Raw genomic sequence first — 27772 nt, 5'->3', positions numbered from 1 at the left:
TACACTTACTGGCACAATGAGAAAGAACTAATGGACTGAAATGTAATTATTTTGATTTTTTAAATCTCCAATAAAGATAAAACTATTTAATTTAGACTACGATTGTTAAAGTTTACCTACCCTGTTTCCCCGAAAATAAGACATCCCCGAAAAATAAGACCTAGTAGAAGTTTTGCTGAATTGCTAAATATAAGGCCTCCCCTGAAAGTAAGACCTAGCAAAGTTTTTGTTTGGAAGCATGCCCAACGCCTGCCAAACAGAACACCAGAGCATGCAGGATTGGTACATGTACATACCATAGACTATTGTACATGGAAATAATGGTAGTAACAAGAAATTATTGATAGGATTCAGTTTGTCTGGTTATGCTGGTTTGTGATGACAACTACTGTACAGTATATAATAAATTCATTTTTTTGTTCAACAATAAATGTGGATTCTTCTTCATGGAAAAATAAGACACCCCCTGAAAATAAGACCTAGCACATCTTTGGAAGCAAAAATTAATATAAGACACTGTCTTATTTTCGGGGAAACGCGGTATATAGCACCTAAATGTTTTTTTTAGATGTAACAGTAGATACACCTTGAGAAATGCAGTGTTCTCTCCCTAAGAAAGTGGCAGGCAGCTGTACAAAGGACAAGGAAGCCTGAATCTGAAAAGATTATTTTTTTCCCTGTTACTAACGGAGTTGCAATTTTATTACCTGACTTTTATTGCCCTTTGTCCTTGTTGCCATAAGGCTGAGAAGGGGAGCAGTCTTCACCTCCACTGAAACCCTCTTCTAAACCATCTTTACTGACAACAGAAATAAAATCTGAGACATAATTTAGGGCCCTTCCAAACAGCCATATAACCCAGAATATCAAGATAGAAAATCTCACAGTATCTGCTTTGAACTGGGTTATCCGAGTCTACACTGTTATATTCCAGTTCAAAGCAGAAAATGTGGGATTTTGTTCAGCTGTGTGGAATGAGCCCAAGAAACATAAAAGAACTGACATTGCAGATTATCTCTTTTCAGACTTATCTGAAATGCTTAGGATCAGAAGTGTTTGGGATGCTAGATATCTGAATATCTATATTTCCCATCTTTCCTACCTAGCATGGACACCTACTCTTTGCCTGTAACTTTTGCTGATTCAATTACAAGCCTGTATAATAACTAAATTATGACATGGATTACGTTTATCTGAAGAAAGAGAAATTGATTAGTTTTGCCAACATTTAGTGATTTTTGTAAACTGCTAATTACACATCTCAATATAGCCTAAAGAGACAATTAAAAATCAGTGTAGATACAGTAGAGTCTCACTTATCCAACACTCGCTTATCCAACATTCTGGATTATCCAATGCATTTTTGTAGTCAATGTTTTCAATACATTGTGGTATTTTGGTGCTAAATTTGTAAATACAGTCATTACTACATAGCATTACTGCATATTGAACTACTTTTCTGTCAAATTTGTTGTATAACATGTTTTGGTGCTTAATTTGTAAAATCATAACCTAATTTGATGTTTAATAGGTTTTTCCTTAATCTCTCATTATCTAACATATTAACTTATCCAACATTCTGCCGGCCCGTTTACGTTGGATAAGCGAGACTCTACTGTATAACCTACTAGATGGTAGTCAGAAATAGTGCTGTTGGCATTAAGGTTGGAGTGCTATTCAGTGGAGCATCTAACTGTTAATGGTTAAATACTCCATTAAAACAAAAGTTACTGTTTGTTAAATATTGAATATGTTATTATTTTGTAAACTGTTTCATTATGTCCTTTAACATCAGTTTCCAGAGTGAGTCACAAGTAGCTCTCTGCATTTGGAGATGGGACTGAATTGTAACCCAAGGGCCCTTCCACTCAACCCTATATCCCAGAATATCATGGCAGAAAATCCCACAATACCTGCTTTGAACTGGAGTATATGGCAGTGTGGACTGAGATAACTCGGTTCAAAGCAGATATTGTTGGATTTTCTGCCTTGATATTCTGGGATATAGGGTTGTGTGGAAGGGCCCCAACTCCGAAGGTTGCATTCTTCGCTTTACCCACGGGAAAGCAGCTTTTCCTTCCCTTTTTTCCCAGGAGAAACGCGCCTCCCTTCAACGAAGCTTCAAGCAGCGTCCAAAACAACCAGAAGAGCCTGCGCACGCAGGGGTTACGTGGGGCGACGTGATTGCGTCACCTTCTGCGCGGGGGCGTGGCCAGGTTTGCCCCACCCACCGCGTGTCTGTGTGAAGGAGGGAAGGAGTGGGCTTCAGGGCCTGGGTCGTCGGCCATGGCTCACCGCTGCCTCTGGTTGACGCGGGGCTGTTGCCGGCGCCCTGCTCCCGCCGGGGCTCAGCTACTGCTCTGGGGCCGAGGCCTGGCAGCCCCTTCCAGCTCCCGAAGACTGGTGAGTCCCTTGGGAAGGAAAGGCAAGGACGTCCATAGCTGAAGGCTGTTGAATCCTGGGAGTTGTAGTATTACAAGGCTTTGACCCCCTTCTCTGCCCCAGAGTGTTGGTGCCCCACTAAACTGCAAGTTCCATAATTCCATAGCATGGGGCCAGGGCATGCCTTATGTATTATCCCAGGCATGGGGAAACTTGGACCTTCTCTCCAGGTGTTTTGGACTTCAACTCCCACCATTCCTCACAGCCTCAGGCCCTGAGGGGCCTGAGGCTGTGAGGAATGGTGGGAGTTGAAGTCCAAAACACCTGGAGAGAAGGCCCAAGTTTCCCCATGCCTGCGTTATCCTCTTATCATTACACAATGCTTTCAGGCAGGCTATTATTTTCCCTACCTTGTTTTTTAATGAGGTTGAAAGAAGAGTTACATAAAACGACCTACTGGGTTCCAAAGCAGAGGTGAAGCTGAGGCCCCTTCAACACAGCTATATAAAATCCACACTGAACTGGATTATACAGCACTGTGGACTCAGATAACGACGGGCCCTTCCACACAGCCATATAGCCCCGAATATCAAAGCAGATGATCCACAATGTCTGCTTTGAACTCGGTTATCTGAGTCCACACTGCCATATAACCCAGTTCAAAGCAGATAATGTGGGATTTTATACAGCTGTGTGGAAGGGGCCTCAGGTCAAAGCAGATATTGTGGATTATCTGCCTTTATATATCCTGGGTTATATGTGGTAGGGCCCTGAGTTCTTCCTGGATTTGCAGTTCAGCCTCCTGTGCCAAAGAGGTCTTGAGGGCTTCTTGTGTTGCTTGAAGCTAATTCTGCCTTAAATAAACGTAATAATAAAGTTCTTGTGCAGTATTGTTTTAAAGTTTAGCTAGTAGTTTACATTTCCATTCTCACTGTGGAGAAAGATGGATTATTCTGTTCCCCATCTTCCATGAGTGCAGCTGCACTATAGAATTAATCCACTTTCACTGCTATGGAATCCTGGGTGTTGTAGTTTGGTCAGACACCAGACCTCTTTAGTAGAGAAGGCTAAATACCTTATAAAATTACATTTCCCAGGAGTTCATAGTATGCTGCCATGATAGGTAAAGTGATGCCAAACTGCATTTATTCTACAGTGACATTAATAATAATAATAATAATAATAATAATAATAATAATAAATCTTTATTTGTACCCCACCACCATCTCCCGAAAGGGACTCGGGGTGGCTCACAGAAGCACCCCAAGTGCCACATATAAACAGAAATATACAAGTATAATAAAATGACATAAATATAAACAACAGCATATATAAAATCCCACTAATAAAATTGTGAGAGTATAAAATTACAAACATTCCTAAAGTGCAATAGAAGCTGCGAATAAGCCAGCTGTCTGCCTAAAAATCAGTGCAATCCATGTCTAGGTTGGCTGTGGACAAGTAGGCACTGCTTTTTCTGTATGTAGTCCCCCCAAAGAAGTAGGTTGGTGGAAGAGAGATGGCCTGCCAGTCTACTTATCTTCATGGGGTCACTCATTATGGTGGCTACACAAGTTGTTAAATACAAAACAGCCTTAACCATGAAGAATAATTGTTGTTGTTTGCTTTGGTGTTGTTACCAGCACATCAAACCCATCATTCAACTATTCATCTCCTCTTTTAAAAACCCAGCAGATGCCAGGAGATGCATTTGTTTTGAAAGCATGGGATGCACTTTCAGTATCTGCTGCGGCTTGGTTCCAAAGCCTCCCTAGGAGAACAAAATACTTTGGTGTTAAGTCCGGTCATATACAAAAGCATAGAAAAATGGCAGTTTAATCTGGAGGGACAAATGTTTCACCATTCCTTCACTGCACAGGAATAAGCTGTCAATGTGGTTTGAAGGGATAGAGTGGGAAGGTGTCTCTCTTATGTAATAATGACTAGGAGGGAATCCCAGTACTGAATATATTGAAACTAGCAGCAGACTGTATTTCCAGTCAGGTATGCATACAGTAGTGATTACATGATTCTTAAAAGTGCCTTTGAAATTTATATTAAGCATGTTTTTTTCCAGCTTCATGACCAAGTGGCTACCCAAGTTCCTACAAACAGAAAAAATGATGATTTTGTAAATGTCATTGCTGCTTATAGAAGACTGTTCTCCCAACCTCCAAAAGGTAACAGTTGTGATATCATATTGATGCACTCTTTATTATGAAGTTCTGCCTTGACAAAAATGTTAATGTGAACTAACTCTGGATAATGAGAGATACTGAAGATTGGCGCTTTCAGTTATCCAGATCTATATTTGGAGTGGCTGATTTTTTTAAAAAGATGCAACTGATTTTAGAGATTAATGAACTGCCTTCAAGAGTATTTTCCGTCTTGTTTTTGGGGGGGGGGGGGATTAAAGAAAGTAGGCATTTATTTTGACAGCTACAGGTCTAGAAAGGAAAGACAGTTTCAGAAGGTGTAAAAGGATTTAAGTCAGAAAATAATTGTATTTTTTCTGCCTCAGATTTGTAGAGTATATCCAGTTCTTTTGGTTTCTTCAACTGTTACAGTAAGGGTATGGAAACGATTGCCTTCTCAATACAGTTGATTTGTGGTTGTTTGGCAGCAGAAAATGGCCACTGCAGGGACAATATTTTTTTTTTACAAAATTATTATTATTATTATTATTATTATTATTATTATTTGTATCTTGCCTTATCTCTCTAAAAAAGCAGCCTTATCTCTCTAAAAAACCTAAAAATATACAAGCATTAAAATAGAATTAAACTTTAACAGTGTTAAAAATAAACAGTTAAATCCTTTAAAACCAATTAGAAACCCATCCATGTAGCTGAAACCACAGCATCCCCTGACTTCATCTTAAAAACTTCCTTCTTTAAAATGCCTTTTGTCAACTATGCTATTATATGTGGAAAGTTATACACCCTGCAAAAGAATCTAATAATTGTATTTAGTAGTTTTGCTTTTCTTAACATCTGTAACTTGAAGGCCCAACCTACATGGGCCATTTAATGCAGTTTGAAGCTAGTTAGCTTCAGCTGTGATGGCCAAACAACAAACTCCCACAAAAGATCGCAAAAGGAAGTCCTTAATATGGGATTTCCTATGTAATTATCTCCACAGCAAAAGCTCTTTCTTCAATACCCGTTTGAAACTGCATTATATGATCAATGTAGATAGGGCCAAAGAAGTTGGGGGGATATATTGATCTATAGCCAAATTTAGACTAACTTTCAACACCTCTTTCTCAAAGATAGTCTACATTTCTCATTCCTCCCACTCAGCATCTTCATCCCAACAGAGAATTACTCCTGTCATTTAAAACGTTCTTCCACTTTGTCACAAGTCACCAGCATTCTCTTTACATTTATCTCTCATTCAGATGATACATTTTTCTTTGGCCATTGTATTCCCATGAATACACAAGTAAAATATGTTCTACCCTTGGTTTTATCTGTGCTAAGCTGGAACCTATTTTCTTCCCAAACAGGCACATTCTCCTTTCTTTTCCCCTATTCAAGGCCATAATTGTGCTTAAATTATTCAGCACTAGAATTCTTCTAGAAATGCAGTTCTCGGGGAAGGCAAAGTTACTTGGTGGAAAATTTAATTGTTGTGATTCTCTGTTTAGAGAAAGCTCACACTTCCATCTCTTCTTATTCCTGCTTGCTGCATTGCCTCATTTTCCATATACAGTGCAAGTGGATTTCACTGATGCTACTTTTTTTCAATAGGATTTGAGAAATATTTTCCTGAAGGGAAGAAAACGAATGACACAAAAGGTTCAGATGGAGAAACCAAAGGTACCAAGAAGTAGTTTCACTTGATGCCTGAATATAGAATAAGTTTATTGTCTATCTTGATTACTTTAAACAGAGTATGTGGTTTATTTCAGTAGTCCCTCTGGCTATGTATTAATTCAGTATCTAAATTAGAGGAAGTAACTATCAAAATGCCATTAATTTCCTATGATTTAGTTCCATGTTGTGCCTTGCTTAATTTAGCTAATTTCTTATGTGACTCCTTTACATAATACTGAATTTCGAGTTTGCAGTCTCAATTTTCAACTTAAAAGTTCTTGGCTAATATACATTAGGCATTTTAGTAAAAGTCTGGCTTCACTTACTTCCCTCATTTTGTCTATTATTTGGATTTTATTTATCTTAATGGTCCTAAATGCTTAAATTTGAATGGAAGTAAAATGACATAAAAGAACTTAAACAAAGCTAGCTTCTGAAAATCATAATAATCTTGATTTCTCTGTGTGAAATATTTTATGTTTGTGTATGCCTTGAATTTACCTACTAAGATGTTAATAGGTGAAACAGGAATGCTTAAAGCTAGAAATAAAGCTGAACTGAGTATGGAACATCTTTCCACTAAATTGGCTCTTGTCTAAGCAGTATTTGGAATCTAAATGTAAAAGAATGCATTTGTCAGAGACACCCTAGTCACAGGCAGTTTCCACATGGTTGACTTCTTGAAAGTCTCTCATTATTTGTGAATATTATATTACGTCGTTATTATTGTTCTTTTTCCAAGCACTTAGGAACTAGCACAGCACATTTTAATAAATAATGTTAATGCTGGTATAGTGATTTCCTGGATGCTCCAAGTACTTAATTGACATTTCTATAAATAAGTATTGTAACATCTGTGGTAAGGATCAAGATACTAAAACCAAGCTGCAGTTTATAGTAAATATGTGACTTCTGTTGAAAATTATTACTAGCCCCTGTGTGATGTCCAATAGAATTGACCTGGAACTGTATTATCATGATATTCTGTTTACCTGCAGCTTGCCATCGGCATTCAATATTGTAGAGAAATTCATAATGTTTTGATGTCATGGCAAGAGGGAATTCTTCCAGAACCTTAATTTCTCAAAGCTCTGGTTATTTCTCAAAACTCTGCATATCCATGCATGGACTTTGCATGGATACAGAAAACCCTAGATAATAATGAACCCTATTGAAATTGAGAACTGTTGTCTTCAAAATACCATCATGTTATGCTGGAGGAACTTAAAAATATCTATTTTATAAGATGTGGGTACCATTCCTATGGACGCGGGGGTCATACCTTAGTGTGGCATAGGATAGAATATGCAAAAGCTGGTGGCTGACCATTGTCTGGTTCTTCTAATAATATGTTTCTTAATATTGTGTAAAATTATGGTTTTGCAGAACTAGTTTGTACTGAAGCAACGAAGCAAAGATCATCACAGAGATTCTCATGTCATTTTTAGTATTTTTGGTCTTTAAAGCAATTTAGAATAATAGAGTTGGAAGAGGTCACAAGGGTCATCCAATCAAACCTCTAAGCCTTCTTTTCTCCAAGCTTACATACCCAGCTCCCTCAGCTGTTCTTCAAAGGGCTTGGTTTCCAAACCTTTGATCATTTTAGTCACCCTTCTCTGGACACTTTCCAGCTTGTCAATATCTTTCTTGAATGGCAGTGCCCAGAACTGGACACAGTATTCCAGATGAGGTCTGACCAAAGCAGAATAGAATGGGACTATGACTTCCCTCGATATCGACACTATATGCCTATTGATGCAGCCCAGAATTACATTGAGTTTTTTAGCTGTCATATCACATAATTGACTCATGTTCAGCTTGTGTCTACTAAGATTCCTAGATCCCTTTCACATGGACTGTTGTTGAGCCAGGTGTCACCCATCTTACAACTGTGCATTTCATTTTTATTGCCAGAGTGTAGGTCCATACTTTTCTCTCTCTAATTATTTGTTTTATTAGTTTCGGTCCAGCTCTCTAATCTCTTAAGGTCACTTGGATTCTGATCCTGACCTCTGGGGTATTAGTTATCCCTCCCAGCTTGGTGCTATCTGAAAATTCCATAAGCATTCTCTCCATTCTGTCATTTCATTAATAAAGATGTTGAACAGCATTGGGCCCAGGACAGACCCCTATGACACACTGCTGGTCAGGTTTCTCCAGGATGAGGAGCAGTCATTGGCTAGCATCCTTTGGGTTTGGTCTTTGGGTTTACCAATCCATCTACTTGTAGCATTGTATGTACTTTTTTTAGATGTAAAGCAAGCTAATTCCCAGCGACCTTCTAGGACGAGTAGCAGTGGAGGCAGTGGAAGTGGAGGGAAAAAAGGTGGCAAGAAAGAAGATACTGGCTGGTGGTCCAGATTGCAAAAGGTCTCAATTCATGTTTTTAAATGTTGCTGGTTGTAAATTTGCTTTGCTCTTATTTTTAATGCTCCAATTAAATAACATCATAAATGTATCTTTTCAATAAACAATTACGGTAGTTGTGTTATCTAGAATGTTTTTTGTTTCAAATGCTGTTACTGAAATGTACATAAAGTCAAGGGTATTATGCCTCAGTAGATATTTAAGCTCATAGTAGTGCTGACTCAGGACATGGATGTGGCTCTTCCAAAAGTCAGCAGCCCCAGTCACTTCAACACAAGCTGTGGCTCAATCTGTCCATCACTTGCTTACACATAGAATAATAGAATTGGAAGAGACTTTGTGGGCCATCCAGTCCAACCCCCTGCCAAGAAGCAGGAAAATTGCATTCAAAGAACCCTCGACAGATGGCCATCCAGCCTCCAAAGAAATGCCTCCAAAGAAAGAGTCACCACCACACTCTAGGGGAGAGAGAGTTCCACCGCTGAACAGCTCTCACAGTTAGGAAGTTCTTCCTGATCTTCAGGTGGAATCTCTTTTCCTGTAGTTTGAAGCTGTTGTTCCACGTCCTAGTCTCCAGGGCAGCAGAAAACAAACTTGCTCCCTCCTCTCTATGACTTCACATCACATATTTATACATGGCCATCATGTCTCCTCTGCAATGAAATTTATAGGAACAGCTTAGTGTAGTGGTTCTCAAACTGCGGGTTGCCAGATGTTTTGGCCTTCAACTCCCAGAAATCCTAACAGCTGGTAAACTGGCTGGGATTTCTGGGAGTTGTAGGCCAAAACACTTAGGGACCCGCAGATTGAGAACCACTGGCTTAGTGGATGTGTTATCTGAAAATATGTGCCTGTTCTTTTATGTGGTTAAATTAGAAAATACACAATATTCACACATGAACCTTTTGTCTTGATCTAACATCTTTTTCCCCCTACTCTATTTTTCTTTCAGGGTGACTTTCCTTGGGATGACAAAGAGTTCCGTTTCTATTTCATGGGAACAGCTATTTTCTGGGCTGCTGTGACATACTATTTTTTCTTCAGGAATTCTGGGAGAGAAATCACATGGAAAGACTTTGTCAACAACTATCTTTCCAAAGGAGTAGTAAGTAACATTGGATGAAAGCTTATCATTCAGCTTTCAAATGAAAGCTTATCATTCAGCACTGGATAAGGTTTCATTTCTCAGCTCAAGCAACACAGATTGATCTAGAGTAAAGGTAGGAATTATGTGGCCTTCCAGTTATTGTTGAACTACAGTTCCCAGTGTACCTCAGCATTCATTGGCTATCCTGGCAAGGGCTGTTGCCAACAACATATTGAGGGCTGCATTTTTCCCACTTAAATTCCGGATTAGAGCAATAAAACTGATTGGGCAAGATAAAAAAATCATGTTGGTGACACACTTTTAAGACATGTATCACTTTGTGACATGGCAATTCAGTTTTACAAGCATCTCCTTATAAGAGATATAGACACATACATAAATTACAACAATGAAATGTATAGAACACAACCTATCTCAGGAAAACCATGCATGTGTATATATATATCTTAAAAATAGGACTTACTGCTTATTTTACACATTCAGAGGTTTCTTAATATGTTTGTACACACACCTACACACTGCATCCGTTACACTAATGTGTCACAACACACAATTTGGAAAGCTCTGCTCTAAATGTTCTCCAAATAAAACTGAGCAGTATGTATGAGTTGTTAACTAAGTTGGAGCTGATTGCTTGATCTCAGAAGTTAAGTGACATTACCCAAATTTGGAAAAAGCACCATTGCCTACACTCAGATCTGAATAATTTGGTCTGAAAAGCAGCCTTCAGATAATGAGAAATTTGGTCCTCAGAGACCTGTGCCTTGAAACATAGGATGTTGCCATGCACTGGGAGCACAGGCCACTGGTGTAGATGGCAGTGCAAAGGTAGGGGGTGCTACAGGCTCATTTCCCTCCATAAGTTGGTCACCCTGCATCCAGTTTTTTTTCTCAGCCTGAATTTTTCTTCTGAAAGAATCTGTCTAGAGAAATACAATATTTTGGGGTGGATTTTAAGCACACAGAAAAATTAGTTTCCTTACACAACTTCAGTATTTTCAGTTTCTCTACTGCTATTGTATGATGGGGTTGTAGTATCATATTTCAAGACATGAATCTATTGCTATTGTTCTGTCTTTTTCCCTCTCATTCTTTTTTTTCTTTTTTGTTACCCTCTCATTCTTAATGGCGTTTTGCATTACATGGGTTAGTGGTGAATACAGATTAAAAAAACAACTTTTTTGTGTTTTGTTTCTGGGCGAGGATAGCTCTACCTTGAATGCATTTCTGCCATAGTGTAAATAAGTTTGCAAAGGGGAAATAAATGCTATCTTGTTCAAGGAAATAATATTGGTAACCATTCATAATTTTGTCTGTGTTCTCATAGGTGGACAAGCTAGAAGTGGTGAACAAGCGCTTTGTTAGAGTTGTCTTTACACCAGGAAAGTCACCAATGGAGGGGGTAAATTTAATTTTTCAGTTGACTAAATGCCACAAGGAAATGCAAATCATTCAGAACTGTGGACATTGCTTTAATTGAAATAGACACTGTGTTAGCAAATGTTGAGCAGTACAATTAAACTCTTTCTCTTTGTAAATAAATGACCAAAAACTGAATGCGATCATTCAGTTTCAGGATTCCTATGTTTCCCCAGAGAATATTGGTATACCCACATGTTTTTGAGGTGGATTACATGGTAAAACATTTAACATGTTCCATTAAATGTTCTTGCATTTACAGCATTTCCTTGTTCGATTGTTTAAAATATTGAGCCTAAGCAACCACTATCTGAAATCTAGCTCTAAATTGCAGGCACCGAAGAGTATCCATTATTACTGCACAAAAAGAGGGGCAAAGTTACATCTGCCAGATCTTTGTCAATTCAGCATCCAAATCAGAGCAAATCAGAGCAGTTTAATTGCAGAATGCCAGACAGACTGTTCACAGCAGACCCTTGAGAGCTCTGGAGTTTTCTCTCTTGGGCCTGCATCTAAAAGACCCCTGACTTCCCAAAACGGCTCCACTGGCCAGCTCTTTATAGATGCAGTAAAGTCAGGGAAGAAGTTTGCCTTTGCTGCCTGAATTGCCAAAGACTCAGGGCCATTCCTTCTCACTGGTTTCAACATCACCAGCCTTCAGACTAGACCAGAACTTTGACAGAATTTCCTGCCAAGATGGCAGGAAGATACTCAAGAACAATCAGAAATCACTTTGGATCCATAAGCTTCTTCAGGAGGACCATCCTAATAGATTATTTCCTCCTAGAAACTTTTGAGTCCCACGAAGTCCAAACTCCTACCACGTAGGGACTCATCCATGATGATGAACTATAGTTCTCCGACCCCCAGATCACCATCACAGAAAATGACATCCAGAGTATGCCTAGCAGTATGAGTAAGATCAGATACCACTTGGGACAGGCACATAGTTTTCATGGTGGACAGGAAGTCCTGGGCTACTCTCAACAGGGTGGTTGGAATTTTCCAGCTCTACAAATCCTGAAAACTCTAAACAAAGTTTTGTCCTAGTTATTGTACAGTAAGAGTTATGGCTATCTATTATTAATTTTGTTTTGAGACAAGACATAAAATATGTTTGCAGATGAGTACAATGTGCAGGAGTGTACTACAATAATCCTGGGTTTGACAATCCCTTTTCCAAAAGGAAGAAAAGAAGGAACCTGAGAACAAAATATAAATGTAGAACTTATAGTTAAACCTTTATACACTTATTTTCCTGTAATATCTTTATGATTATTGCCTATCACTGCAAGACCTCCAGCATGGTGTACACTGTCAGAATAATAGCAAATAAAAATCCTATATTAAAAATATAGAAGCCATAAAATCTAGCCAAAGTATAAAGACAGCAGTTAGAAAATAATCTGGCAATAATTATATGTCTTTTTCTGATGCTAAAAAGGAACTACATTAGTTAAGCTTATTTGATGAAATAATTCCACGTTTCCATATTCAGAAAAAGTAAATGTAAACAATACAACTAAAATTATTCTGTAAGTAGTTTCAAAAGCGGTGCCTAGTTGATATGATAAGCTAAGTGTGGGTATTGTCTCATTTTATAAAACCATTTGTCTTTTTAAAATTAATTTTTTGTTTCTGTGTGGTTCAGATTAATTTTAATTTCTGAAACTGAGGGACTGTCTTTTTTGTTTTTGCTTTGACAGCAATATGTCTGGTTTAATATTGGAAGTGTGGACACCTTTGAGCGGAATTTGGAAACTGCACAGCTTGAGATGGGCATTGAAGGGGAAAATAGGCTACCTGTAGTGTACTCAGCAGAGAGTGATGGGTAAGTCTTTTCAGTCATAGAAATCACAATGGAATTTATTTCATGCTATCTTTAAAAGATAGAAATATTGATAATGAATGTCTGTAGGTTCCGCTGTAAAAATTAGTATCATTGATCTCCTGAGAAGGTTTGAGTTGACTATGTATTGGGATGGAAGATGGATTTCACAGAGAAGTCTCTGAGTCATGACCTCTGAAATCAGAGAAATGTTTCCACAAGGGTTTCATCCTTGAAGCATGCATTCTGTAAAGTGCACCGTTACTCCCTTGGGATCATCCAAGATTTCTCTTCAATCTATTTCAAATACTGGCTCAGATAAAAATCGCTATTTAGGTTTACACCAAACAGAATGTTTCATTTGTAAAGTATTCCTTTTATGGAATGTTACTTCACATCTTATCCAAACTACTTTGCAAATGAAAGTTCAGGGGAAGGAGTATATGCTGCTGAAAATCCTTTAGGGACACTTTTTTTGGCAAATTGATTTGTAAATGTCTGGTTTTAAAGAGTTTTGTAATTAACAATATGAATATTTGCTTTTATGTTCAATAATCCACTTTGTATTTAAATATAAATAAAAGCCACGTTCGAATATTGCTTCCTAAGCTGAAATATTTTTGTATTCATTGCGTTGTAGATCATAAATATTCTATAAACTATTTATTCTTTTTAGTTGCCGTAGCAAATTTAACTTCACTAAGTGCAGCTGCTCATAAGATGCAAATACAGTTTCTTTTGTATGTTTGTATATCTCCCAGTTTTTTGTTGCAAGTTAGCTAGTTACTAACATTTACCTTTTACTCTTGTTTTTAGCTCATTTCTTCTGAGCATGTTGCCCACAGTCCTTATAGTTGGCTTTCTGCTGTATACGCTAAGAAGAGGCCCGGCAGGAATGGGCAGGACAGGGCGGGGAATGGGTGGGCTCTTCAGTGTGGGCGAAACAACAGCCAAAGTCCTAAAGGATGAGATTGACGTGAAGTTCAAAGATGTAGCTGGCTGTGAGGAAGCTAAATTAGAGATCATGGAGTTTGTGAACTTTCTAAAAAATCCAAAACAGTATCAAGATCTTGGAGCCAAGATCCCAAAGGTGAGATATTTCCAGTTATGTATTTATTATAATAAAGTTCTCTTCCTTATTTAACAAAACTAGCAACACCAAATTTAAGGGCATTTTTAATTCTCCCAAATCATAGCCATAGGTCAGGTGGGGTTGTGATGGCGAAGTGTTTTTTGGATATGTTCAAGAAAAGAAAGCCTTGCTAGCATGTGAACTTTATATCTTATCTATCTTCCTTTTATAATCTAATGGCATTTACTTTGCTTCTTTTTTCAGTAAGAGGCAGGGAGCACTTGTTCTTTTGTGTGTGTGTGTATAGTTTGCACAACTTCTTAATACTATTTTGAAAACCACCAAGAATTAGTTTAGAATAATTTTTTAAAGGTGAATCTAGGCTGCATAATTAATATGCGGTTTGACACCATTTTAGCTGCAGCAGCAACAACAACAATAAAAATCTTTATTACCCTCCTCTCCTTACAGCTCAGTGTGGGGCACAATGCCGTTAATGTACATCACCATAAACATGTAAAAAACACAACAGCAATTCAGTCATTTAAAAATCATAATTAAACAATGCAACACACCACACCACCATAAGATACATATATTAAAATACATAGTTAATGGATTAAAATAAAATACAAATACATGCATTAAAATAGAAATAGAATAAAAAAATTAAATTGACTAGGCTTAATGCTATGGAATCCTTGGAGTTGTACTTTGGTAGAGAAGGGAAAAAACCTTGTAGAACTGCAACTGTCAATGATTCCGTATCTTTGAGCCATGACAGTTAAAGTGGTGTTAAACTGCATTCTTTCTACACTAAAGAGGCACCTTTAGTAAATTCTGAGTAAAATCTTTGGATTCTTATTGAACGCCGTGTTACTTTATTTTTCATTTGCATTCAGACTGTCATTAAATTTTACATTACACATATGAATTAAATTATATTGTATTATGCAGAGTTGAGTCATTCTAGAATAAATCCTAAATATCTAGGTTTGATGCAGAATTAGACTTCAGTTAAAAAAAAAAAGAACTCCATATGCTTTGTAATTCCTTAATAAAACCAATTTATCATATGGGGGGAAAAGCATGGTGTTTATGCATGTCTTCACTACTATTGTTATATTTTATCTCCCTGTGTCTTTTCTTTCAGGGAGCTATTCTGACAGGGCCTCCTGGCACAGGGAAAACTCTCCTAGCGAAAGCAACAGCTGGAGAGGCCAATGTCCCCTTCATTACAGTCAATGGGTCTGAATTCCTAGAGATGTTTGTTGGCGTGGGTCCTGCAAGAGTAAGTCTGTGGTTCTGCTCTGTTAGTGCAGCGTCGCTTATTAAAAGGATGCTATCCAGGTTGGTAGGCCAAAGACGAAATAAGGCACTACACTTTGGTAATTATGCAAATCATAGTTCTCCAATCACTGGCTACAAGCTATTCTGATAGATAACTGTAACTTCCATTCTGCTGTAATATTGTAGAATTATAATTCCCTCTGATTGTATTCTGAGCTATAAGAAATGTTTATATTATTTTCCAATATTTGGGGTGATGAACTTCATGATTATTAAAATAAGACCACATATTAACATTAATATTTTTGTCCATGTATTAATAGCAAAAGAAGTCAGGAGTGAAATAGTACCTTCTGGCTAACTGATCTCCAGAACACTACAGTTAGGAAAAGTAAAATATACTGTTCAAAACATGAGTTTCAAATGAATTGAGAAATAGATATTTCAGATTTGAAATAAAAGGAATTAGTGTATGTGGTGCGAAGCATTACTTACACAAGTAGTGTGTTTCTTTTGAAATTTTCAAGTTGGCCATCACAAATTTGTAACACACAGTGCTAGAAATGTCTACCTGAAGGTCATACCATGAAGGATGCTTTGAATATGATGAGTTTTGTATAGATGAAGAAGACTGCAAAGAATTCAACAGGAACACAGATGCTTTTCATTAAGCACATGAAACAAAAGCTGTAATGGTCCTCTATGATAATGTGCAAGAATGTCATGCAAATGTCCCTATGGATACATATGGGACCTCTCGCCTTTTTAATTGAAGCCCTGCCTCTTTAGTAGCAGTAAAAGAGTGGAGGAAAACTTCAGGGCCATTGAGTCCCAAATCCACCCTTTTCTCCCATGTAATTCTCTGACGGCTCAAAAATGCTCCACAAACGACGACCCTTGGGAAAGTAAGATAGACTTGGAGACAGATCTTCATAAGCAGGAAGGAGGCTATACTCCCCCACACGCATACTACTCACAGTTTCACCACATGGAAAGGCAAATGGGATGTGAAGTGTAGTAAGCTGACACTTTAGGAAACCTCTTGAGAGCCAACCTCACAATTTATCCAGATATGATATTATCCATTAAGTGCACCCAACTTTTGTCTTTTGTTGCTAGAAATAGCACTTGAACCAAGATCTACAGTTCTTGCTCTTACATATTGCTGGCTTTTCCAAGCACAAAATAATTGTTTCTTACACAGATACAAAAACCTTTTAATGCTTCCTAGAGTTTTCCTTTTGAGCTTTTAAAATCCCAACAGCCAATTTATTTTATAACGTGTTGAACACAGTTATTTGTTCAAATGGAAAGGAAATATTTTTGTTGAAAAAACATAGCCATGTAATCTGCTCAGTAGAATTGATTGAACAGCGTGTTGTGTAGCATTACATGATTGCATGTATCTTTTGTTCTTCTTGTAAAGGTCCGGGATTTATTTGTCCTGGCTCGTAAAAACGCCCCTTGCATTCTGTTCATTGATGAAATAGACGCTGTAGGAAGGAAGAGAGGACGGGGTAACTTTGGAGGGCAGAGTGAACAAGAAAATACACTCAATCAACTGTTGGTAGAAATGGATGGTAACTATTTTTGCTTCTGAAATCTTATAGTGTGTGTCACTGCTTTTATATGAAAGTAATACTACAATTGTAAAGAAATTGTCTAGTTAGTATCAAGAAGGTTGTTTTGATGACATAGAAGTTGTAACAAAGAATAATAGCAAATCAAGGGATTGTTGGTACCTGTGTAAAGTAGTAGTAATGAGATCCTGGGAGATACTAATTAGAGCAGTACTACTTAATCAGTCATGTTCTTGACCGTAGTTAGATGAAACCAGTTTTTATCCAAAATATTTCTAACACTTCAAAGCCTTGTAATTTTGCTTAGTTCTTATAAATTAGAATAAGATATTCAGTTGTTGAAGTGTCTGTGCTCTTTTCCTGTTGCCTTATTTAATAACTTGGTGAGTAACACCTTAATCTTCAGAGAAGAGTTGAATATAAAAATCCCTGTCTTTTTATTAATAAGTAAAAAATGTTTTATTTGTATATTTAATTTTGAGTCCCTGTAATGGTTGACCAACATTGCAGACTCTCTAATTACTTAAAGGTGATAACCGTCCAAGCAAAAATGCCATACATGTAAACCTTTACCAAAAAAAGTACAAATATAACTTTCTAGCCTTTGGAATACATTATACACAATACTTCCAGCTTTTAAGATCCGAGTGCAAAGATTCTCTAATTCTAGGCAGAAACAAAACATTTCATTTCACAGATTGCATTTCTCCATCTTTCAAATTTAACAAATGACATACTGATTATAAAGATTTTGCAATTCTAAACAGAAGCAGAAAGTCTCTGTTGACACAAGTTTAGAGTTCACAGAATACTTTACTCAGTTTTTGAAACCTAACAAATATATTTGTATATACAGTGGATACTAAGTTGTCTCAGAATGTTGAAAAAAACGATTGAACTAATGCTTGTGCTATAAAGCTTTCATTGTAACTGTTTTGTACTTCCTCCTCATTCTTTGCCATTGACTTGCTCACATAGTGGCATGACTGCTGTTGGCATAGGTATTTTCAGTGTAAACCTGTGATATATTGGACTAACATGAGACATTTTAGGTTAATTATTGGACGGAAACAATCTCCTCACTAGAACACACTCAAATAAACATGCATCAAATTCATTAGGGTTGTTTTGACAAGAAAGCATTTGCTAGTAAGGAATATATACATAATACTTCTATTTTGATTATTTTTTTGTTCTGCCCACAGGTTTTAATACCACAACAAATGTAGTTATATTGGCAGGCACCAATAGACCAGATATCCTAGATCCTGCACTGATGAGACCAGGTCGTTTTGATAGGCAGATCTTCATTGGTAAGCTGTTCTCCACTGTGGTAGTTGACTTTATAAAGAGATCAGCTTAAATATATGAATTTTGCAGAAAGCAACTGAGAGATGAGCCATCATGTACCTGTACCATCTTATAACCAGCAAGGTGGGGTTGCTAGTTGTACTATCAATCTGTTGCTAGTAGTATCTGTCTAAAAGACCTAATACTGCACCCAAGTCACTGGAACAAGTAAAAACAGCTATTGCAACTATTTTCAAAAGCACATTTTAAATGTCTTTTTTTCCTTTATTTTCTTCAAGGGCCACCAGATATCAAGGGCAGAGCATCTATTTTCAAAGTTCACCTTAGACCTCTGAAGTTAGATGCTAGCTTGGATAGAGATAATTTAGCACGAAAACTTGCATCACTTACACCTGGGTTTTCAGGTAGGTATTCTGTACAACAGCTACTGTATAATAGTACGCTTTTTAAAAAACGGCAGTGAAATTGACATTCAGTGATGTCCTAAACCCTGTTAAGGAATCCTGTTGAACAGACACAGTTGACGTAAGCAGGGGAAGGGGGGTGGAAGAAGAAATAGCTTTTCCCTTATCAAAATCACAGCATAGTAAGGCAATATTCTGAAGGGGAATCCTTTGCCAATAGAGGCTCTCCTTCTAACTTGGGAACTTTTTCAGAATAACAGGGGTCCTCCCTCCCAGAAAATTGCCCTCCACATATATATAGCAGAAGATTTGTAACAATTCTAGGGCCCTGATCCACTCAGTTCTGGCCAACTAGGCTCAAAGGCTTTCAAAATGAAACTTAAGTCAGAAATGCACCGAAATTATGGTTAATGGTTGTAGAGAGGGTGTTGAAAGGGATGCAACAATAAAACATAAAAAGAGCTCACATCCCTTGAGATGATTATAGCTGTCTTTGGTAACTGGAATCCACACAGTGACCTGGATGTTGCTCCAGTGGACTGGTTTCCTGGCCTGGACTAAGGCTAAAGATCAAATTGCTGGTCTGCTTTTACTTTAAATGTCTTCTTCCTTGGTCTAAAAAGCGCTGACACTCTCACAAGCGAAAGAGGAGACGATTGTCCCATTCTAACAAAGAAACAGTATCCTACGCATTCTAGGATACAAACGTTTTTATCTCTCTCTACAGTGGGAGCTGGCTTTGCACAACTTGTTAAAAAAACTTTAACGATGGACGAATGCATTGTTTTTATTACTTGCTAGAGGATTGCTTAATTGCATAATTCAGTGAGGTGAAGAGTGGGGTGGAGACCTTTCTTGAACTGTTTGCCTCCCTTCCTCCAGAACCCCATAATTTCTCTTTTGGAATTATTTATGATGCAACACTAAGGCAGGAATCGAACAAAATAAAATCCAATAAACCACTAGCAGTTCTGGGCAAACTTTGACCCTCCAGGTGTTTTGGACATCAGCTTACAATTCCTAACAGCTCGTCCAAACACCTGGAGGGGTGAGGTGTGCCCAGGCCTCCACTGGACATCTCTGAAATCGTTCTGGCCATCAATTTGTCCTTTGTCTGTCTGTCTCTCAAGTTGACTTCCACTTATGGTCACTCTGTGAATGTGAGTTAAAAGAGAATGATGGTTCTCTTGATATCTTATCAAATTAAAACCTCTAAAGCATTTCAACAAGCTTCACAGATGGGAGAATTTCACCAATGGTGCACTTTGATATATTAGGTCAACTTCAGCTTATGAATGTGAGACCTCCAAGTCACCCTGTTATCAAAAGGCCTGTTCAGGTCTTGTAGACTGAGAACAATGGCTCCCTTGCTTAACTTATACTGCATACATTCCCATTACTTTCCCATTATTCTTACTAGAGGATAGTTTTTGATTTGCCATTTTCCCCTTGAAATATTGTTTTGCCCCTTCAAATCAATGGGAATATTCATTGTGATAACTGGTAAATAATATAAATAGCTTTTATCATTGACTTTTTTTTGCTTTAGGTGCTGATATAGCAAATGTATGTAATGAAGCTGCCTTAATTGCTGCCAGACATCTTTCAGATTCCATAAACCAAAAGCACTTTGAGCAAGCCATTGAAAGAGTAATAGGAGGTGAGGCAAAAATGTATTATAATTTCATTACCAGTCATGTTTGTTTTTTAATTCTTTTGTTCATTTCTTATGTTTCTATGAGTGCTTTGAATATAATTGAAACACAGTAAAGTTATACAATCAATAACAAGGGTGATATCTTCTGCTTTAACGCAATAGGATACCGTGAATATTAAAGAGCTGGTGCCCCATTAAATTATAGTATTCTTTGTAATTGTTTCTTGTGCATGAGTTACACCAAGGGGAGAAGGAAAATAATTTCTGTAATCTACTTTTCTGAGGAGACGCTAACATTCATATTTAGTGAACAATGTTCAGCTGAGTCAGATTTTTTCTCAGCTTGAAATGGGACTGATAAATTGTGCAGAGAATGAGTGTATCAGCCTTGAAAGTACTATAGTTATATCACAACAAACGAAGGTTAAGCTGTTGCTATATCAGGTATAACTCTGTTTAAGCTGTATCCTAGCATCACAGGGGCCGGGCTGTTGAGCAGCTGCCTTAAATCACTCTGACCATGAGGTCATGAGTTCGAGGCCAGCCCGTGGCGGGGTGAGCACCCGTCAATTAAAAAAAAAAATAGCCCCTGCTCGTTGCTGACCTAGCAACCCGAAAGATAGTTGCATCTATCAAGTAGGAGATAAGGTACCACTTATAAGTGGGGGGGCAAGATTAACTAATTTACGACCTGGAATGAGGAAGTGCCGTCAGTGTGGATGATGAAGCAGCTGCTCCCCCCTGTGGCCAGAATCGAACATCCCCTCAGAAGAACGTTAACTTGCCTCTGCGTGTGTCTCTCAGTCTCTGTTTGATGTGTTTATGGGCATTGAATGTTTGCCCTATGTGTGTTATAATGTGATCCGCCCTGAGTCCCCTTCGGGGTGAGAAGGGCGGAATATAAATACTGTAAATAAATAAAATAAATAAATCCTACAAAAATTGTATTTAAGATACTGTATTTCTTCAATTCTAAGACCCATATTTTTCCTATATAAACATCATTAAAATGATTGCATTTTGGAATCGTTGGTGTATCTTACCTATTTTAGTTGATGGCGGTGGTACTGAAATTAGGGTGCACCTAAAATATACATTTTAAAAGTAGCATTTTTTTCAGATGTAGTCACTTTTTAAAAATGGATGGAAATTATGTACTATTTTCTTTAAAGTATTGTAGATATTCTAGAAAAATAATTTCCACATAAAACTTTCAATATTTTTAAATCAGATGTGTTGAATCAATTGTTGTTGTTGTTGTTGTGTTGTCAAAGGCTTTCATAGCCAGAATCACTGGATTGCTGTGAGTTTTCCAGGCTGCATGGTCATTACAGCCCGGAAAACTCACAGCAACCCATTATTATTATTATTATTATTATTATTATTATTATTATTATCATTATTATTTAGCACTCTGAATTTTTTTTCTTGAAAAACAAAATTAATTCTGCTTCTCCAAAATTAACCCACATTCCTCCTGAGAAGGGCACCACAACAGTAAAGGATTTACTCTGGTTTTTTTTTGTTTGTTTTTTTAAATCACAGGTTTAGAAAAAAAGACCCAAGTATTACAACCAGAGGAGAAAAAGACAGTAGCATATCATGAAGCCGGCCATGCAGTGGCAGGATGGTTTCTGGAACATGCTGATCCACTTCTGAAGGTACATCGACGTCATAAAAAGCATTCACATCTGTGTGATCTTACATTAGCTTAATAATATAGATTATTTGCTCCTCCCTTTGTTGCACAAAAGAAATCTTTTCATTATCTACAAACATATTTAGTCTGGACAGAGAAACTACCATTACCTGTATGGCCATGTTCCAGAAGCATTCTCTCCTGACGTTTCACCCACATCTATGGCAGTCATCCTCAGAGGTTATGAGGTCTGTTGGAAACTGGGCAAGTGGGGTTTATTATAGTTATATTACCTGCCCTAGATGTAGGCGAAACATCAGAAGGGAATGCTTCTGGAACATGGCTATACAGCCCAGATAACTCACAACAACCCAGTGATTCCGGCCATGAAAGCCGTCGGCAACATATCATTACCTAGTTTGGGACAAACAAGGAATTTTCATGTAAAAATGTCATTAAATGTAGAAATGTGGCTATAAAACATAATATAAAGGGGGTGGATTAGTAAGAAATACACCCAGCAGATAAAGAATGAGAGGTTCATAGATTAGCAGTTTGTTTTTTTTCTGTCTGCTAGTTTTCTGTTTTCTGCAAGTGTATTTATTCATGTTTTGTTTTTGTGTTTGTAATGTGTACAATAAGGTACTTAATTGTAGTAGGTTAATGACATTTTTTCTAATTAATAAATCTCACAATTTTAAAAATATAACCTTGAAAAACTTGTTTGCATGTTGATTATTCTTGCCTATCTGTCTATCTATCTAACGATGCTTTTCTGAAAGTCCATACTCTTAAGACCTGAGGTCCCCACAATATAACACTAGTTTGATGTTCTTGTTTATTCTTTTTTAAAACAAACAAACAAAATAAATAAATATTGTGGCAGCCACTAATTGTTTTCCTCTTTGTAGGAATAACTGTTTTGTGAAGGAACTGTAAAAGCCACTGTTGCAATTGTGTATAGCTAAATATCTTTGTTTCCCATCTGGCCCAAGGTGTCTATTATTCCCCGTGGCAAAGGCCTGGGTTATGCTCAGTATTTGCCAAAAGAGCAGTATTTGTACACCAAAGAGCAGCTGCTTGACAGGATGTGTATGACGTTGGGAGGACGCGTGTCAGAGCAAATCTTCTTTGGAAGGATTACAACCGGGGCACAAGACGATCTAAGAAAGGTTACACAGAGCGCATATGCTCAGGTATATATTTCCCACCCTACATCTCTCCAGCAACTTGGTATTTGTAGAACATAAGACATACCAAACTATTGTTTGTGCATATTGCTGGTTTCTACCATTTTTTATACTTAGTTGAGTCATATGTTTTTATTCAACGAAATCACTATGAAGTTATTTTAGGTGGATATGTTCCATTTTTTTCTATATTCTGGAGCATACTGTGTTTCTCCATCAGAAAGTTAGTATTGGTAAATTGCAATGCAAATTTTATCTTACATTGTATGCATAAAGTTTGTTACGATTCTTACAGCAGAGTCTTGCTTATCCAACATAAATGGGCCAGCAGAATGATGGATATGCGAACATGTTAGATAATAAGGAGGGATTAAAGAAAAGCCAATTAAATGTCAAATTACATTATGATTTTATAAATTAAGCACCAAAACATCAGGTTTTACAATAAATCAACAGAAAAAGCAGTTCAATGCACAGTAATGTTATGTAGTAATTACCATATTTACAAATTTAGGACCAAAACATCACAATGCATTGAAAACATTGACTACAAAAACACTGACTACTAAAAGACAGACTGCATTGGATAATAAAGAATGTTGGATAAGCGAGACTCTACTATACCTTATCTAAAGTCTAGAAATAAAGCAGTTATTCCTGATTAATGGAATAATTGCAACTTACAAAATTCTGGGATCTCATTGAACAGGTGGTAAGGACTAACACTGAATTAGATTCTTATATTTAAGACATACAGTAGAGTCTCACTTATCCAACACTCGCTTATCCAACGTTCTGGATTATCCAACACATTTTTGTAGTCAATGTTTTCAATACATCGTGATATTTTGGTGCTAAATTTGTAAATACAGTAATTACTACATAGCATTACTGTGTATTGAACTACTTTTTCTGTCAAATTTGTTGTCTAACATGATGTTTTGGTCCTTAATTTGTAAAATCATAACCTGACTTGATGTTTAATAGGCTTCTCCTTAATCTCTCCTTATTATCCAACATATTCGCTTATCCAACGTTCTGCCGGCCCGTTTATGTTGGATAAGTGAGACTCTACTGTACTTAAAGGATGGAATTATTGATGCAGTACATTTATAATATTAAACTGTAATGGTTCATGATCATATTTTCAATCGTAAAATTACTCTTACTCAGTTTACGAGCCTTTTAAGAAATAAACATAATGATGCCCAAAAGCTAATGTTGGCTGATATTCATACCATGTTAACCATGTAGTGTCTGGTCTGGTTTGATGGCTAAAGCTACATTGTTATTTCTGTGGTGAGTAACGGGTTTTTTTCTATAACTGAATCATTCTTGGCTAAAATGCTATAGAAATTCCACCAATAAATAGATACTGTATGCCATTCATTTCCCAGATTGTTCAATTCGGAATGAATGAAAAAGTAGGACAGATCTCATTTGATCTTCCTCGACAAGGGGACATGGTGTTAGAAAAGCCATACAGTGAGTCTACTGCGAGGTTGATTGATGAAGAGGTGCGAATACTTATTAATACGGCGTACGAACGGACACTATCCCTCCTGACTGAAAAGAAAGCAGAGGTTGAAAAGGTATATGTTGTCTTGCTTACACTTACATCATTGCAGGTTTCTTAGATCAGCATGTTGCAAAAACAGTATCTTGATATCAGAGGTACACAACTCTTGGTGGTCTTGATGAATTTAGACTACAGATTGCATTCATTCCATCCAGAATGGTTATGGATTGTAGGGAGTTATTCCAAATATTTGGCACTCAGTTGCCCCCCTTTCCTTTTATACACTGAATTTGACCCTACAGGGACATGTTTTTTTTCTTTTGATAGAGAGGGGCAGATTCTAGCAGGAACTCCTCACTATAAAAAGAGGGAGGAGAATTGGTTTTTTGCTGATTCTTCTTTCCACTTTACAGCTCACATTGTAGTCTCAGATATTGTTCTAGTCTGCATGTATCAAACACAAGGCCCTCGGCCCGAATCTGGCCCACCTTGCCATTTTATGTAGCCCTACAGATGCTGGACTACAACTCCCGTATTCCTCATCATTAGACTTTATGACTAGAGTTGATGGGGGTTGTAATACAGTAACATCCGGAAGGCTGCAGTTTGCTGTGATTAGTCAGGATAGTGGGTATTGAATTCAGATGCAAGTTTTGTGGATATGATCTCTGTCTTTGAAATGTCCTTTAACCTTTCCCCAATCTGAGAGTCACAAGTGCAGTTGGATTGCCATTTTCGTTATCTCTCAAAAGTGATGGGAGTTCTCATTTGATGGCATCTTGGGACCCAATTTGTATAAAAATTATAATTAGCCCTTTGCATCTATGGATCATCAGCCCATGAATTCAGTGGGCCTTTGAAGGCAATCAAAACGCGAATGTGACCCTCGATGAAAATGAGTTCGACATTTGTGTACTAGAGCAAGCATGGGCAAACTTCGGCCATCCAGGTGTTTTGGATTTCAGCTCCCACAATTTCTGTCCATCCCTGTTCTAGAAAGTCTATCAACTCTCCTGAGCAGACTTCTAAGTATTCGGACAGTTATAAAGAATTCAGTGAGAATTGTCTCTCTCCCAAAACACACATATGTCATATCAGTTCCTGCTGCTATATTTTTTGTAACCCCAACATTGAACCAAGGGGACCCCATTTGGGGTCAGAACCCACAGTTAGAGAAACAGTCTTCTACGTCATAGCCTAGTGAACTGTTAAAATCAGACCACTGTTTTTCCTGTTATGCAAAATTTATTGTGTTTGTTTCAGGTTGCTTTGCAACTTCTGGAGAAGGAGGTTTTGGATAAGAGTGATATGGTCAAAATGCTCGGTCCCAGACCATTTGCTGAAAAATCTACCTATGAGGAGTTTGTTGAAGGCACCGGGAGCTTAGATGAAGACACCTCCCTTCCAGAAGGCCTTAAAGACTGGAACAAAGACCGTGAAAAGGAGAAAGAGGAGACCACAGATGAACAGATTGCGAGACAGATTACGGGAGACATGCCTTTTTAGTGCTTGAAATAGTGGATTTTGCATCAAACACTGAAAGAGATTGGAGACATACAGTCACAGTCCTCTGCTTTGCAGAAACGGGCAAGGCTGGAGCTAGAAAGGAGGTGGACTTCTTAAGAATTTGACATGAGAGTATTCATGCTATTTGTTAAAACTCCTGACAAAAAATTGGAGCTATCATGACTACTACACTTGAGGTCAGTCTAGCTTTGTAACTTCAGTTTCATATCCAAACTGTGCAAGTTTGGACCATTACAAGATATGCTTAAGATGACAGAATATCAGTTTATGAAAGAGCTCAGAAAAATCACCCGTCTGTGTTAAGCTCCCTCTATCAGATGCAAGTTGTTCTGATACAGGAAGAGCATTTTTGGCACTTACCAGGAGTCCAAATAATGTATGAAACGCCTTTTCTTCTGTGGGCACTTTTCATTCACCTATTTAAATGTGGCCCTTTTGCCTTGCAGTTAAAAAAACCAATGTGATTATCAGTCATGAAACTAGGAGAGTTTTTTCCATTTATGTTATAATGATGTGTAAAATCTAAATTATATTATTGCAGTTTTAATAAAGTTTTTTTTCTACAGGCAGTTGTAATATATTGAACATATGAATGTATTCTATTTTGTAAATAGTTTGGGAGCAGTCAATAAAATCAGCAGTTATGAGACACTAGAAAGAAATGTGCGGTGTCTGCAACAGTGGTGGAAATGTAATGGGCATAAAAACTTGCCCAAAGGAGGCAGGTGCCCCCAAAGGTGATCGGCTAGAGATGAAGTTTTCAGAAGTTTGACATTTCCTTGTTAAGCAGGGAGTGGGGTGGGGTTAAGATGTAACTGGAGCCACCAAAGAAATACCAGGGAAAAGTTATACCAAAATAGCTGCTCTCTAGTGGAATCAACGTATTACAGAAGCATCTGTTTGTTGTAGCATACCAACAAACAAGAAATGCCAGTGTTGAGCTTGTTAGTTGCTTGTGCTTGGTTAAACTGAAATCAGAGGTTTTATGTTCCCTTGTGGAAAGGTCCTTTGAACCCAGTAATAAAATACAAATAAGTGTGTCTATTGTCTGACAGAATAACATGACATCTAGAAATGCTTATGAGAAGCTATTCATATTTGGGGACAGTATGAGATACATTTCCACAAACATGGACACATTGAAAGAAAAAGGGACTGTGAAGGATTTTCCAGTAATGTACTACTACTCATAAAATAATACTAATTTAGCTATGTGCTTTTATCCCATTTTTATTTCTTTAATTTGCATGCAAAGGGATCTTGTAGCACCTTAGAGATTGAGAAACAATGTTAGTAGCCTATACCTTCATGAATTAAGTCGATATTGATATTCCAAACTAACATGGCTATATCTTAGCTGGATGCCATGAAATGACCATAAAAATTGCCAGCTGGATATTATTATTATTATTATTATTATTATTATTAAACTTTATTTGTACCCCGCTAGCATCTCCCGAAGGACTCGATGCGGCTTACAAAGGCCAAGGCCTCAACACACAATATAACAATACAAAACAAAAGGCAAATTAAAAACAATTAAAACAGTATAAACAACAAGCAATAAACAATACGCTAAAACACAATAAAACTGGGTCGGGCCAGAGTAATGGGTACAAGATTAAAAGTGCTGATGTGACAGGTGATATATAAGGCTTCTA

General features: G+C 37.4%; 1 protein-coding gene across 1 annotated transcript; it reads left to right on the top strand.

The window, feature by feature from the left end:
• Positions 1–2196: 2196 nt before the first annotated feature.
• afg3l2 (AFG3 like matrix AAA peptidase subunit 2) lies at positions 2197–26676 on the top strand. The gene is made up of 17 exons (XM_062980545.1): positions 2197–2403; positions 4460–4562; positions 6135–6203; positions 8452–8570; positions 9520–9672; positions 11003–11077; positions 12801–12925; positions 13739–14012; positions 15148–15285; positions 16711–16864; positions 18070–18177; positions 18454–18579; positions 20129–20239; positions 21782–21897; positions 22871–23071; positions 24463–24657; positions 25848–26676. Exons 1-17 carry the CDS (start codon positions 2287–2289, stop codon positions 26088–26090), a joined length of 2427 nt encoding a protein of 808 aa, XP_062836615.1. The 5' UTR covers positions 2197–2286; the 3' UTR covers positions 26091–26676.
• Positions 26677–27772: the final 1096 nt, after the last annotated feature.

Source organism: Anolis carolinensis, chromosome 4 (assembly GCF_035594765.1).
Source record: "Anolis carolinensis isolate JA03-04 chromosome 4, rAnoCar3.1.pri, whole genome shotgun sequence".
In the NCBI taxonomy this organism is placed as follows: Eukaryota; Metazoa; Chordata; class Lepidosauria; order Squamata; family Dactyloidae; genus Anolis; species Anolis carolinensis.
The sequence above is the reverse complement of the archived record's forward strand: the minus strand, read 5'-3'. Positions and strand labels throughout refer to the sequence as shown.

Excerpts from the sequence above, each read along its gene's own strand:
- afg3l2 (XM_062980545.1), top strand. The coding sequence starts at position 2,287 with ATGGCTCACCGCTGCCTCTGGTTGACGCGGGGCTGTTGCCGGCGCCCT. Across the intron at positions 11,078-12,800 it reads GAAAGTCACCAATGGAGGGG|CAATATGTCTGGTTTAATAT; the intron begins GTAAATTTAATT and ends TTGCTTTGACAG. Across the intron at positions 21,898-22,870 it reads ATGCTGATCCACTTCTGAAG|GTGTCTATTATTCCCCGTGG; the intron begins GTACATCGACGT and ends ATCTGGCCCAAG.